This window comes from Vanellus vanellus (assembly GCF_965231255.1).
Source record: "Vanellus vanellus genome assembly, chromosome: 4".
Taxonomy (NCBI): Eukaryota; Metazoa; Chordata; class Aves; order Charadriiformes; family Charadriidae; genus Vanellus; species Vanellus vanellus.
The window spans coordinates 18,913,880-18,926,274 of NC_138909.1; the positions used below are offsets into that span (position 1 = coordinate 18,913,880).

The following is a 12,395-nucleotide window of genomic DNA, read 5'->3' on the forward strand; positions in this document are numbered from 1 at the left end:
AGGTTTTTTCTGCTTCTGCCACTCGACTATTTTACTCTTCCTGCTACTGTGAGCTTCAGTTAGGTTAAGATTTAAGTCCAGCTTTTTATTTGGAAAAAAAAACAAAAAACAAACTTAAGCATTAGGGGAAGAGCAAATATTTTTCCAGTTCAGTAGCATATTTTAAGTTTCAGCTCTGTGTGCCTAGAACTCATGAAAGCCACCTCAGTGAGATTTAGGCCATGCATCCACACGTTTTGTAGAAGATTATGAAGTCCACAAGAAAAAATGAAATACTGTTTGAAAGCATGGAGTTACTGATATAGCTTACAAGCAGGAGTTCTGTTAGATTTTGGCAAGGAAAGCAAATGGATTTGTAAGGTTTTAAGACAAAGTCTCTGGAGACGGTATTTAGTAGCGTGTTCCTCTCTTACGCTGGCTACGAAACTTTGGTTTTCATGTTTTCTGGTTAATTTATTATGCATTCATTCTTTGTTTTATGCTAAGAGTTGATGATTGCTGTAGTTCAGTGATTTCTGCTCATGGACTCTGGTGTTGGAGGAAGTGGACTGGCTGAAGTAACAAAAAAATTATTCTACAATAAAAATGTAAGTCGCATGTCTAGGAGCAGACTTGACTTTCTTCTGGGGTATTTGGAAAGCGTCCATGCTAAATTTAGAACTCCTCAGGCATCGGTACTGGAGAAAAAGCAGGAAGTCATACTCATTTCTGCTGTAGGTCACAGGGTTGTTGCCAGCTCCTCATCCTCTGCAGTGACAAGGCTGTTGGCTGCACTGGGCCAGGCAGGTTAAAGTAATATCACACGTGCCTAGAATATTCACTGATGGTGCTGTAAGCAAGGTAAGTATTCTTCCTTCAAAAGATACCTAAGAGAAAGATCTTACTTATTCCAAAATCACAAACTAGTTCACAGATATTACGGATCACAGGATATTTACATAGTTTATAAGAAGGAATACCTTTTCCTGCTGAAAACTTAATTTCTACTATGCCAGATTTGACAAATTCCTATACTAAGATGTTTTATAGTTAGGGGGAAAAATCTTGATATTTTGGTTCTCTGAACTTCAAATTAATCCTCAACTACTGGTATTCACCACCTTTGCTTTGTTTAACATTCCCTTTGAAGAAGTCACTATTATCATTGAGATATAAGCTTCCGAGACAACCTACTTAAGTTACAAAAGTGAACATAAAAAAGCAAGAGGAAAAATGAGAAAGGTTGAAATGCTGTACAAGGGTTTTGAAAAGCACCATGTATTATTCATTCAGAGGTCAGATATAGCATCTTTAGCCTACACTTCCAGGGAACTCTTGCTTGTTTTGGTCCTTAACTGACAGTCTCACTTCACCGCTCCCTAGCTACTCACACTTAACAGTATTTTACAGCCGAGTAGAAATGCTGCTTACAGATAGAACTGCCACTGACTACTAAATGATAGTTTGCAGCTCCCAAGTCGTAAGGTTTTCCACCTGGCATACATGCTACATTTATCCTTGTACTTTAAGTGCAACTGCACATACGCTTTCCAAAACTATTCTGTGTCTCAACGTGAAAGAGGCTGATGGTGTATGTTTTACCTATTCTGGGTATGCCATTGTAAACACCAACACAAAACCCACACAATAAGTCTTAAGATAAATCAGTGCTGTTGGGGTGACTTTTTGTGTGTGTTTTAAATCAACTGAGCAATAACACAAAATTCAAACATAACTGCTTTTAAGCAGTTTTTTCAAAACCAAGTCATCGCTTTCTTTTGTTTCTAATCTTTTAGCTACAAGCAATTAAAAAAACCCCGATCTGTAGTTCAGAGTACTGAGGCAAAAACAGTGCCTGGAACTAGGTTCGTGCATGCATGGAGTATCATGACACAATCTTGCCTATTTGTGTGCTTTCTAGGGAAAATGAAACTTGCTGGTAGCAAAACATACTTTGATTGCATTGGAGGTTTTCTTTGTGTCTTTTTGAAAATCTAAAATACCCCGTTCATAAAGTTTTAAAAATTATTATTTTCAAGTTATGCAAGTATCAGGTGCAGTATAAGAGTCACTTCAGATTTGCTGGAATCTGTAGGAATTCATCAATTAATCTCTCTGAAGTAACTTCCTCAACTGCATTTTCCCAGAAGGAAGATGAGTATAGCAGTGCTGCCTGAAATGACTCTGAATTGTGTGTCCTTCCCCACTTCATTATCTGGGCAATGCACTTGCATTATCAGAGGTTTCCAAAGTGTTGTACCTACAGTAGATGTTAAATGGAAGCACACAACTTCTTTGTCAAAAAAACCCTGAATCAAAATAAAACAGCTCCCCCCCAAAAAAACCTCAAAATATATGGTACATCTTTTTTTCTTTTTTTTATTTAAGCTTCCGCAGGTAGAGATTTCTTCTTGGCTGAGGTCATTAGTAGTGAGGAAAAAGGAAGTGGGTGATTTTTTTTTGTGCAACTAGCAAGGTGGGGAGAGGGTGGATGTGGGATTTAGGTCATGCTGGTCTGAGCTGTTACGTTGAAGTTACATTGAACAAAAAGGTTTGAGTGAAGTCCTTTTCAGACAACTTCAGTTGTACCTAAGAGTACTTCAGGCATATTGCCTTGTAGCACTGTCTTAACTTTGAGATGATAGGTCTTTGCAAAAACATTACTTGGCCTTCATGATCCAGTTGTGCGGGTTGGTGAACTGGAAAAACATATCTATTGCAAAAATTATAAAAAGGAGAGAATGTGGCAGCGTCTCACCGTTTTAAGAGCATGTTGCTTGTTCTTTAGTGACTGAGAGGCTTAGAAGTCTTATTAAGAGTAGTCTCTGCGTTTTTCTGTAGTCAAAATTTATTTAATGGCTTTGACTTTGTTTATCTAGCTTTTTGGCCCAAAAACCTTAAAACCAAACTTATCCTTGACATTGTGAAACATCTGTTATGCCAATTAAGTCGTGAATCCTCATCAAAAAGATACCTGAAAAAAGTCTTTATGACCTTTTTAAACCCCTTCTCTTTGCTTTTTAAGCTTGCAAGTAAGGAAGTCATCTGTTAAATTAGCCTTGCAAAACTTATTATGGAAATTCATCAGTCCAGATTCTGCTCCCATCATATGTTATTGTTTGAGAATAATTTTCAATTTGCCCCTTAAATTATTGGTCATGTAACGGGCATGAACCATGTTAAGGTCTGTGTCTAGCTGTTCCCTCGGATTTTTCTGGATAAGCGCTGCAAATTACAAAGGCGGCAGTTTCTTCAGCCTGCTGTCTTAAAGTAGTTTTCTGTCTTTCTGAACGAGATTTCTTTCCAAGTTACATCCATTTATTTAGCCTCTCCGGAGTCTGCGGGCCTGCATCAGTGGAGGAACTGGGCTGGAGTCTTAGGTCAGATGTGAGTACCTGCTTGCAGCTGGACATGTGCGGCTGGCTCTGGTGGTGCTTCTGCTAGAGGAGATGGTAAATGGAGAAGCATGCTGCCCTGCAGACCTGTTATTGAAGCGCAGCATCAGTTTGGGTAGGAATGTTGGCATTAAAAAGCAAAACGAAAACAAAAACCCAGGGACTCAACGGTTCTGGATGTCCCGTGATTGCGCTTGGCCTTGGCTGTCAAAACGTTTTGTGAGTGGCACTTGGAGGCGTCTGCATCATTCCCAAACCGACAGTGAGTATGAAGGTGGCATGAGGAAATCCTAGCTGGAGATTGTGCAGATGTCAGTGTCAGCCAGCAAATATGCACAGGGCTTAAATCGAGTTGTCTGTGGGGAGTACGATGTACTGTTCCCTGTAAAGGCTGTCAAACTGCTAGCGGGGATAGACAGCAACATGTAATATTTGATCTTCTATGCCCACAGTCCTCGGTGGAGCTGATCTCGTTTCAGTATTTCTTTGGCTTTATGGCTTTTTAACTCTTCTTCTTTGACCAACGTTGTATTTCTCCTTAAACTCTTCTCTTCAAAGTGGCAAGGACAGCCCTTGCTGCTGGGTGGCAGTTGTGGTTTAATGGTAGTTTACAGGCTGAAATACAGCTGACATGTGACTTGTAGGGAAAAAAAAAAAAAAAAAGGAGGAGGGGGGCAAAACATTACTCAGGGTGCAGAAAAGCCCAACTCCTTCAGGCGCTGGACGGTTAGCTTTGTAAGAGTCACTGCAGCTGGGACAGAGTGAAAGGGTGCACGCCCGTCCTCTCCAGGGCCAGCGGGTTTGGGGCACAAGGACTGATGGGCTGCAGTGGCAACTTACGGTAGAAATGACAGTTGCACACCTACCCAAGAGACAGGAGGGCTCCCTGGTGCAGTCAAATGGCCCTGACCAGTTTTGTTGTGGTTTTGGCACTGAAAAGAAATTTTCTGTGCGTGTCCTGAACAGTCTGTGATTTTAATCTCTCGAGCAAACGTTTCACCGTGTATTTGATATGGGTGTTGCAAGTCCATTTGTGGGCAGCAGTTTTGTTTGCCTATTGCACACTTTCCTGCTGGTGAAAGCGTCATTCAGTTTTTCAGTCTTAGGGTGCCGCAGGATGGCAGAACAGAGACTAAAGATGCCTGAAAACCTGTCCTCTTCAGGGAGAGACTCTAGTAGGGGCATGGGCTTCCTAGCGTGTCCTAACTCAGTGGCTGTGGGAATAAACTGCTGGGCAAAGCTGAAAGCAATCCTGACAAAAGTAAACCTTATGTTCTGTACCTCCAGAGCTGCACGTATTTTGGGGATACTTGTGTCCTTTAAAAACAATAGAGGTCCTTGTGCTGCCGCTGCAGACTTCTGCAGTACTTGTGCAGTCGTGCGTTTGCTTTCCTTTAAATTTTGTGCTGCGAAGAAGAAAGTGGTTTCTGCTAAGCCACCGGACCTGTGAAGAACAGCAGGCAGTCACTGAACAGTGCCCTTCGGGGTTACGATAAATCCTCCTGGCAATTGCACTATGAATACTCATTGTATGTAAACCTGTATCAATTTCAAAGCCTCTTCAGGCTTATCTGAAAGAACTTCAGGAAGGGCTGTGAGTTGTTTGGCAAGGATAAGAGAGGTCCAAACTGGCTGTTGCAGATATTCTCTGATTCGCAAGTTAATTGAATTTCACTTTTGTCATCAGTTATCACTTTATAAAACTCAAGTTTCTGGAATGGGAGAAGCAAACGGATTTTGATTTGTTGCAATTGATCCATTGTAGAGAGAGGTTTTTGAATACTTTGTCCAGGTGGGATCTTGATTCGTTATGTTTTGTGGGAAGGTTTTTTACTGTGGTGCTCTCATGGGATATCGCAGCAGCTTTCTGCAGTAATCTGCTGGTTGAACGCTGCTTTTCTGTGCCTGCTGTTCACCACTTATTAAATTAAGAAGTAAATTAGGTGTTTGAGCTATCAAGTTAAGCTTGCTGGGAAGAAAAAGGGGAAAAGAGAGATTGCGTTTTGGCACTGTGAGTTCTGAAGCTTCCCGATCTCTTGCTGTGTGGTAGAAGTTCCCTGCTGTTTGCTCTCCCTTTCCCCTCCTCCTGCCTGCTGTGGGGGGCTTCTGCAAGCAAGATCCCAGCCCCTTGCCTTCATTCGTGTGACTTATCTGGCCGTGCCTCAGCTTCTGTTTGTCTCGAGGTGAGTAAGGTCAGATGCAGCTATCCGTGCATGATTTTCTGAAGAGAAGTCAAATCTTTGTCAAATGAGCGCTGCCTCAATGAGAGCCTTTTGTAGACATAGACAAATGAGGTTGCAGGGAAAAGAGAAGATTCCTCACCTGCTCTCGTCCCTCCAATGCAAATAGTGCAGCATATGGGAAACAGATGAGTGACCTTTCTGTGAGAGTGTGAAGGATGACACTTTTTGACTTGATTGAAGTGTTTGCTTGCTCTGCTGTTTACCTTGATCTGGGGAAGATCCCTCTGATGGGGCACTGTAGCTCGCTACCCTCTTCCTTTAACACAAGGATCGTCTCAGTGGCCTTTCCCTTTTCAGCGGTTATGCTGATTGCTGAACATTTCCATTGAATCTCTTGTTTATAGGCAAGAAGCTGGTCTTGGATGCACTTTGCTCATTTTAACTACTCAGCCCTTTGGTTATTTTTCATTCCGATTTCCTTTGATAGGAATGGTTGGGAAAGGATGTGTAAACGACATGTGCTTTCAAAACACATGCGTTGCTAGTAGATAAGCCGATCCATCGAAGTGAAGTGGTGTTCCCTGTGGCCAGGTGGCGAGTCAGTGCGTGGAAACAGTGCAGGTCCTGCTGCAGAGCATCCCCAGCACCTAATTCTGCCAGGGGCATGGGAAGGAGGGCCCTGCTGCTGCGTCCTCTCCCACCAGGCACAGCCTGGGCATGGGGCAGGTGGGTTCTGTCAGGGGGCATCGCCGCTCGCCCTGGCTGTGCAGTTACTCTCGTCCCCACGTGCCTGAGGAGCAGGAGGCGTTCACTGTGCTTGTCCCAGCCCCTGCGCCTTGCCCAGCGGTACCCACACTGCTGATGCGTGGTGTCGCACGTGTGCAGGAGGGTGTCCTGCCAGGAGCCGCTCAGCGGTTTTGCTGATACATTAAAAGCAGATTTATGTGTTTGCACAGGCTGCAATGTCTGCTGTTTGTTATATAACTGGCAAATACCAGCATTGCCTTCGTTTTGTGCTCTTCCCCAGAGCTTTGTTGTGCTTGGGCTCGGGAGCCTGGTTGAAGGCAGCTGTGGGCGCTGCTACGGCTGTTGCCTGGTTCCCTTCAGGTGGCACTGGTGGAGTGCCAGGGCACCAGCAAAGAGATGGCCTCCTTTCAGAGGTCCTCATCACACTTGCGCTCGGGAGTCCTGGCCCATGCCAGGTGGGCACATATGTGGTGGTCACTGCCTGGGCTCCAGTGAAACAGGTGGGGGAAGCACAGGGGCAGTCCCTTGATCGAGGTCATCTGCAGACTTTTCCAGAAATCACCATGTTGTTCCTACTCAGCAGTACGTTCAAGGTTTTGTTCTGAACTGCGCAAGTTACAATTGTATGCTTTTCTATTTTTTAATATCAGTTGATGTTCCCACGAGCCCAAGAGCTGGCATTCAAGGGTCTGGTGTGTGATTCCTCCACTTAAAACCACCTCTGCTTTGCCCTCTCCAAGCTTAGGGCTTTGTACTGGCTTCTTTTTCTGCTGAAAGCACATGAGTTCGTAGAAGAACGTGAGCCATGAAACAAGAGGAATCCTGCCAGCTGAACGAGCACCACTGTTGAATGAGCTGTTTCACTTTCCTTCTTTCTAATCTTTCTTAGAATGTATCTTCTACTAAAGACTTGAAAAGAACAGGCTTTGTAGAAGTGCATTATTAACTGGCCTTCTGATGGGGCCTTTAATTCTTACTAGGATTTTATTATTAATGGGCTTTCATGAAATTTATAGAACTGTTGGTAAGCCAGTGTTTAATGAGTGCATCTGTGTCTCATGTCAGTTGGTAAAAACAAAACAAACTCATGCTGCTTCCCTCTTTTTTTGTTGTAGCAAACCTTCCCCAGTGATGTCCACTCCATTGAAGAAATTTTGAAGGTAGGTGCTCTTAAATAATCAGTCTCTGTGGTTGCTTATATTTTGCATGCATTAAACTAGCGTGTGGGGAAAGAATGTCATTCTGTTTCTGTTCTGTCAGTGGATGTTGTAGTCACTAAAAGTGGTGTATTTTGGGATATGCCGTGGAGCAGTAAAGATAAAAGCTTCAGATACAGGTGGAGTTGGAAGACCAATAATGGTCTTCCTATCAGTATGTAAGTGTAATGCAGTGTGGTGCAGTTCAAGAGCAAGACTGACAAGTCACCTGAAACAGCCAGAGCTGCTCCTTTGTCGAGTCAGGGGGTTGCCATTATTGAGTGTGTTTCCTCCAAAGGGGCTGGACATGCTGCCTGCTGTCCATACTGCCAGCCCCAGCAGCATGGCCCTGAACAGGAGCACGCACCTGCATCCGTCCCACCTGCCTGCGCAGGGCACTGCTGCTGCACTGTTTCTTCTTCACTGTAATTATAGTCCATTCGTGCAAAGCTAAGGCAGCTCTGATGCAAAACCGTCTCCGTAACTTTGTGTTAGAGTCGGCTCTGTGAGCAGTGTGCAGGCTTCCAGTAGCTGGCTCTGAGTACATGTCACCCATTCACTGTGCAGGGTGTGAAAATGCACTGGGACCTTTAATAAAGGTCTTCAGTAAAAAACACTTTAATAAAGTAAAAAATGGCTGGTCGTTCTGATACTGAGAAGACAGTTCCTTGATGTCAAATGCTGTTCTGAGACACGGGAGTCCTAACAGGTGTTTGGTTTCTGTGATTCGCTTCCCTCACTGTTGCTTCAGGTTGCTTCAGATCCTGATGCCTTTATTGCTCTCGAGAAGCTGTTCTTGAGGCAGTGTTGTAGCTGAAAGGTAGTTGTGCACAGGTGCTCACTAGCTGCTGTGCACTGGTTGGTATTGCAGCACAAGTACTCCTCCTGGAAATACTGCATCATTTTGTGTTTCACAAGACATCCTGTCTTCTTGCCTTGTGTGCAACGCATAACACTATTTTTGTAGCAACCACAGGGAAGCACTGACAAATGCATGAAGAGGTGTAGTGCAGTATATTGAGGAGTTTATAATCTACTGAAAGATTGGAGAGCTAGTCAGTGAAGCGAGCAATGAGCTGAACAGTGGGAGGGGAGAAAAGAGAAGGCAAGGGTGGTAACAGTGCCATCAAATAGTCACTCAGGTTGGTTGTAGGCTGCTTCCAAGTTTTGCACAGAAACCCCTGCAGATTGCTCTAATCCCTTCTTATAGAGCCAAAGGTAGCAATGTGGTTTCATTCCCTATGTATCTTTGCGTTTCATGTTGTTCCTAATAGATAAGGAAACTAGGGACACTCCTAAACTTTCATATTTGTGCCTTGTTGAAAAAACGGCACTTGTAAATTATGGCACAGTAGACTTTCACGCTTCAGTCTATTTCATGCCAAAAGTACAAAGATGCGCTTTGTACCGACACGTTTCTCATAATTTTTTTTTTTAAGCCCCTGAGCAAACTGCGTGTGGTGCATGCTCATCATGAGATGTGTTCCGCACGAACATAATTCCTAACTTTCATTCAGCTGTTAGTGATGGTGGGTGAGAGTGAGGGCAGGGGAACAGGGCAGGAGAATTCCTGAAGACATAGCACATCGGGCAGTCTCTTTCTTTGGTTTGAAACTACGTCCCAGAGCTCTGCGTCAAAGATGTCTTGGTCAGTCGGAGCAAAAGCCAATAGTCCAGGCAGAATAGCGTGGGGAACGGCTGGCAGTCAGCACTCTCTGGCTGACGTCCTCACATTATGTGAAAAGCCTTTTGGAGTGTTGTTGCTGTAAGGGGTTATAAGAACTTCTGTAACAGGAAAGTCCTGTGCTTTGAGGAACCCCAGAACTACTCATACAGGTTTTATTTACTTTTCCCTTTATTAACTGTGATAGCTGTAAGACTGAGGCCTAATCCTGCAAATACAATATGTACTTAACTCTCTACGAGCTTCACTAAGATTGCTATTACGTGGGCAATGGGAGTATGCTTGCAGAAGAGGAGCAAGTCCTCTCCATGGTCTGGCTGCTGTGATCAAAGGAGGGTTTCTTGCTGTGGTACCAGCTCAGCTTTACAATCGGGTCAATAAGGACTTTATGGGAAGATCTGTATGAACCTCTTAAGCTTAAAACCTCACCTGTGTGTATCAGCGAAAAATACTGTAAGCCGCTTCTCTCAATCTCTTTCCAGGAAATGACCCACTCATGGCCACCTCCCCTGACAGCTATTCATACGCCTAGTACAGCAGAGCCTTCCAAATTTCCATTCCCAACAAAGGTAAAACACCCTCTTTTTGCCAGGGTTTTTGATAAATTAGAGGAACTCTTTCCGGCTCTTGCATGGGTTTTCATCTGATTTTGTCCCTCTTTCATAGATAAAGGCTGTTAGGAGATATTATCTTTAGAAGTCAGATAAATTAAAGCACAATGGATCTTGAGTTGTATAACAGCTGCTTGCAATGTATCATTTTACTGAGAATTAGATCAGATTGTGCTTCTGAGTAATTGGTTTTGAGTGGGCTATATGGTAGTGTAACTGTCTTTCCTCTTTTATATTTTTTTAAGCAAGATTTGTATTTTTAGAGTTGAAAGACGTTTGAGCCAGAGGGGGATGAATGAATTAATATTTCAATGACTTACACATTTGTTACAATTGTGGGCTTGAAATGTGACTGCTTTTCCGAAACATTTTAAGCATCTCATCTCTGTTGCCGCATAAAAACCATTTCATCTTTATTGCCAACAAAAATACTTGCTGACTGTGTTAAACAGAAGTGTTTGGCAGCTCTTATAATTTTTTTTTTAATATTTCTTCAAAAATGCACATACCACTGATGTGCTAGGAACGCATTTTTGGTGGCAGTAGCACGTATCGCTTCTCTGTCCATCTTAAGCTATGTCAGGCCAGCTTAGACTATTGGACACTTCAAAGTCATACTTTGACAAGTTAGTCAAAGTATTTATTACAGTACGTAACCAATATGCTGCTATTAAGAGAGAGCTGATTTATTTTATTCTTAATTTGCACTTTGTCCTTTCTTTCTAAGAATCACAGCATGTTGGATCTGTAGCACAGAATCAGAGTAAGTAGAAATCCAAAGAAAACGCACTTAATGTGTGTATTGACAGATAGTTGTGTGTTGTGTGCTATACGTTGAAGTGAACATCAAATGTTTACATTGATTAAGGAATTTAATTCAACGTTGAACAGTGATGAATTTAGAAAATGCTTAAGAAATTGCATACACTCATTACCTAGAAACTAAGACAGCAGTTCAACAGAGAGCAAGCAGTATTTTGTTAGGAAACCCTGTTTGGAGTGATGAATAATCTTAATGGCAAACAATTGCATTCTGGAAGAAGGTGACTTTCTAATCTGATGCTCAGAGACCATAGGTTAAAATACCTACTTTAGTGTGAGGCAAATAAAAGCAACTGATTCATTTTTGATTTACAGAACAGTATGAAGCACCTTCAGAAACGTTGCCTATTTCTCAGCCGAGAACATCGTAAGTAACCAGACTCAGTTCCCATCTCTACTGTGTAGTTATTTAAATGACCCTGGAATGAATTACAGTTTGGCTTACTTGATGATTCTGAAGATTAAGGCTTTACCAGTCTGATTTTTCTCAGAAAATTTCAATGCAGGGAATTTTCACCAACAGAAACATTACTGTTTCATGATTATAATGACTGTGTTAAAAACAAAACAAAGCTGAAGAAAAGAAACCCAACCATTAATGTACCTGATTTAAGGTTTTTTTCTCTTTTAATATTATTTAATATTATGTAGCTGTGGGTACATAATATCTTGTCATACTAAGTGCTATTCAAACTACTAATAATTTATTAAACTGACATAAATGATAAGGGATACAAAATGAATCTGATCTGTTCTGCATATAATTTTGAAGCTTGTGGGGGCTCGTAAAGCTACAGCTACCAAAACTCTGAAAACTAGGGGTGAAATTTTAAAGCAATCGTATGATAGAACTTTCTGCAATTGTGCAAGGAAAAGTTTTCTAAAAAGTGTTGTCTTAATTCTGTTTTCATTTTTAAAAGCAAACAAACAGGCAAAAACTTAAATGTTGACTTTCTAAAAACCTCTATTTATATTCTAAGAATGTTAGCTTGTTGCAAAGTGGGGTGAAGATGAAGTTTCTAGAGCTCTTTTAAATAGTATTTATATATTTCTACTTTTCTTTATCTAGTTATTCTTTTTCCGATCATGTTACGTTTTCTTTCAGAAAAAAGCTTCTTAGAATTTGAGTCTCAGTGTAAGATGTTTATGCGTAATCACTGCAAAAGCTTTACAAGGCTAGGAAGGAGTGCCAACTAACAAATGAATCGGTCCAATAGAAAATTTTAAGTCGGTGGATAAAATAACTTGGTACTGTCCTTGTAGGTTAATAATTAATTAGGTTAATAATTATCTATTAATTAGGTTAATTACAGAAATTGCTTGAAGGTAGTTTTGTGTGGGCTGACATTAGTCTTTCAGGATTAACCTGGCCAAATTGGCAGCATTGATAGCCCTGAGTAACAAATAGAAATCTTTCCATGTCTGGAAAGCTAAGGCGTCCCTGGGCAAGGCAATTGCTGAACCATTAAATGCTTATCAGTCCATGTGATATATAAAGATCTCATGTTCCATGGAAGGCTGCAAACTACAGACCACAAAGCTTACTCCATGTGTTTTCCTTTTCCTTATCGTGAACAATTTAATTAAAAAACCCCCAAACTGGGCTAGTCACAACTAAGAGGAAGAGCATCTCTCCATCTTGTTTGAGATTGTAGAATTTTGCATTCAATCTCTGTAAGATCTGTAAAACAACCCTTTTTATACTGTTCCAGCATCATGCAGAGGAGCCCGCCCTCACTGGGAGCAATCAGCTACTCCCTTAATCCATTCTTTATTTT

At 41.9% G+C, this 12,395-nt stretch overlaps 2 protein-coding genes across 2 annotated transcripts in view; both read left to right on the plus strand.

The window, feature by feature from the left end:
* LOC309671545 (kelch-like protein 8) overlaps positions 1–12,395 on the plus strand; it is a gene marked incomplete at its 5' end in the record, with an annotated part of 659,404 nt that overhangs the window by 146,571 nt on the left and 500,438 nt on the right. The gene's annotated exons all lie outside the window — the stretch shown is intronic.
* LOC309671203 (AF4/FMR2 family member 1-like) overlaps positions 3,149–12,395 on the plus strand; it is a gene marked incomplete at its 5' end in the record, with an annotated part of 34,583 nt that continues 25,336 nt past the window's right edge. The window contains 3 exons of the mRNA XM_082482408.1: positions 3,149–3,163; positions 10,531–10,558; positions 10,933–10,984. Coding sequence (XP_082338534.1) covers positions 3,149–3,163; positions 10,531–10,558; positions 10,933–10,984 — 95 coding nt within the window. The remainder of the gene's footprint in view (positions 3,164–10,530; positions 10,559–10,932; positions 10,985–12,395) is intronic.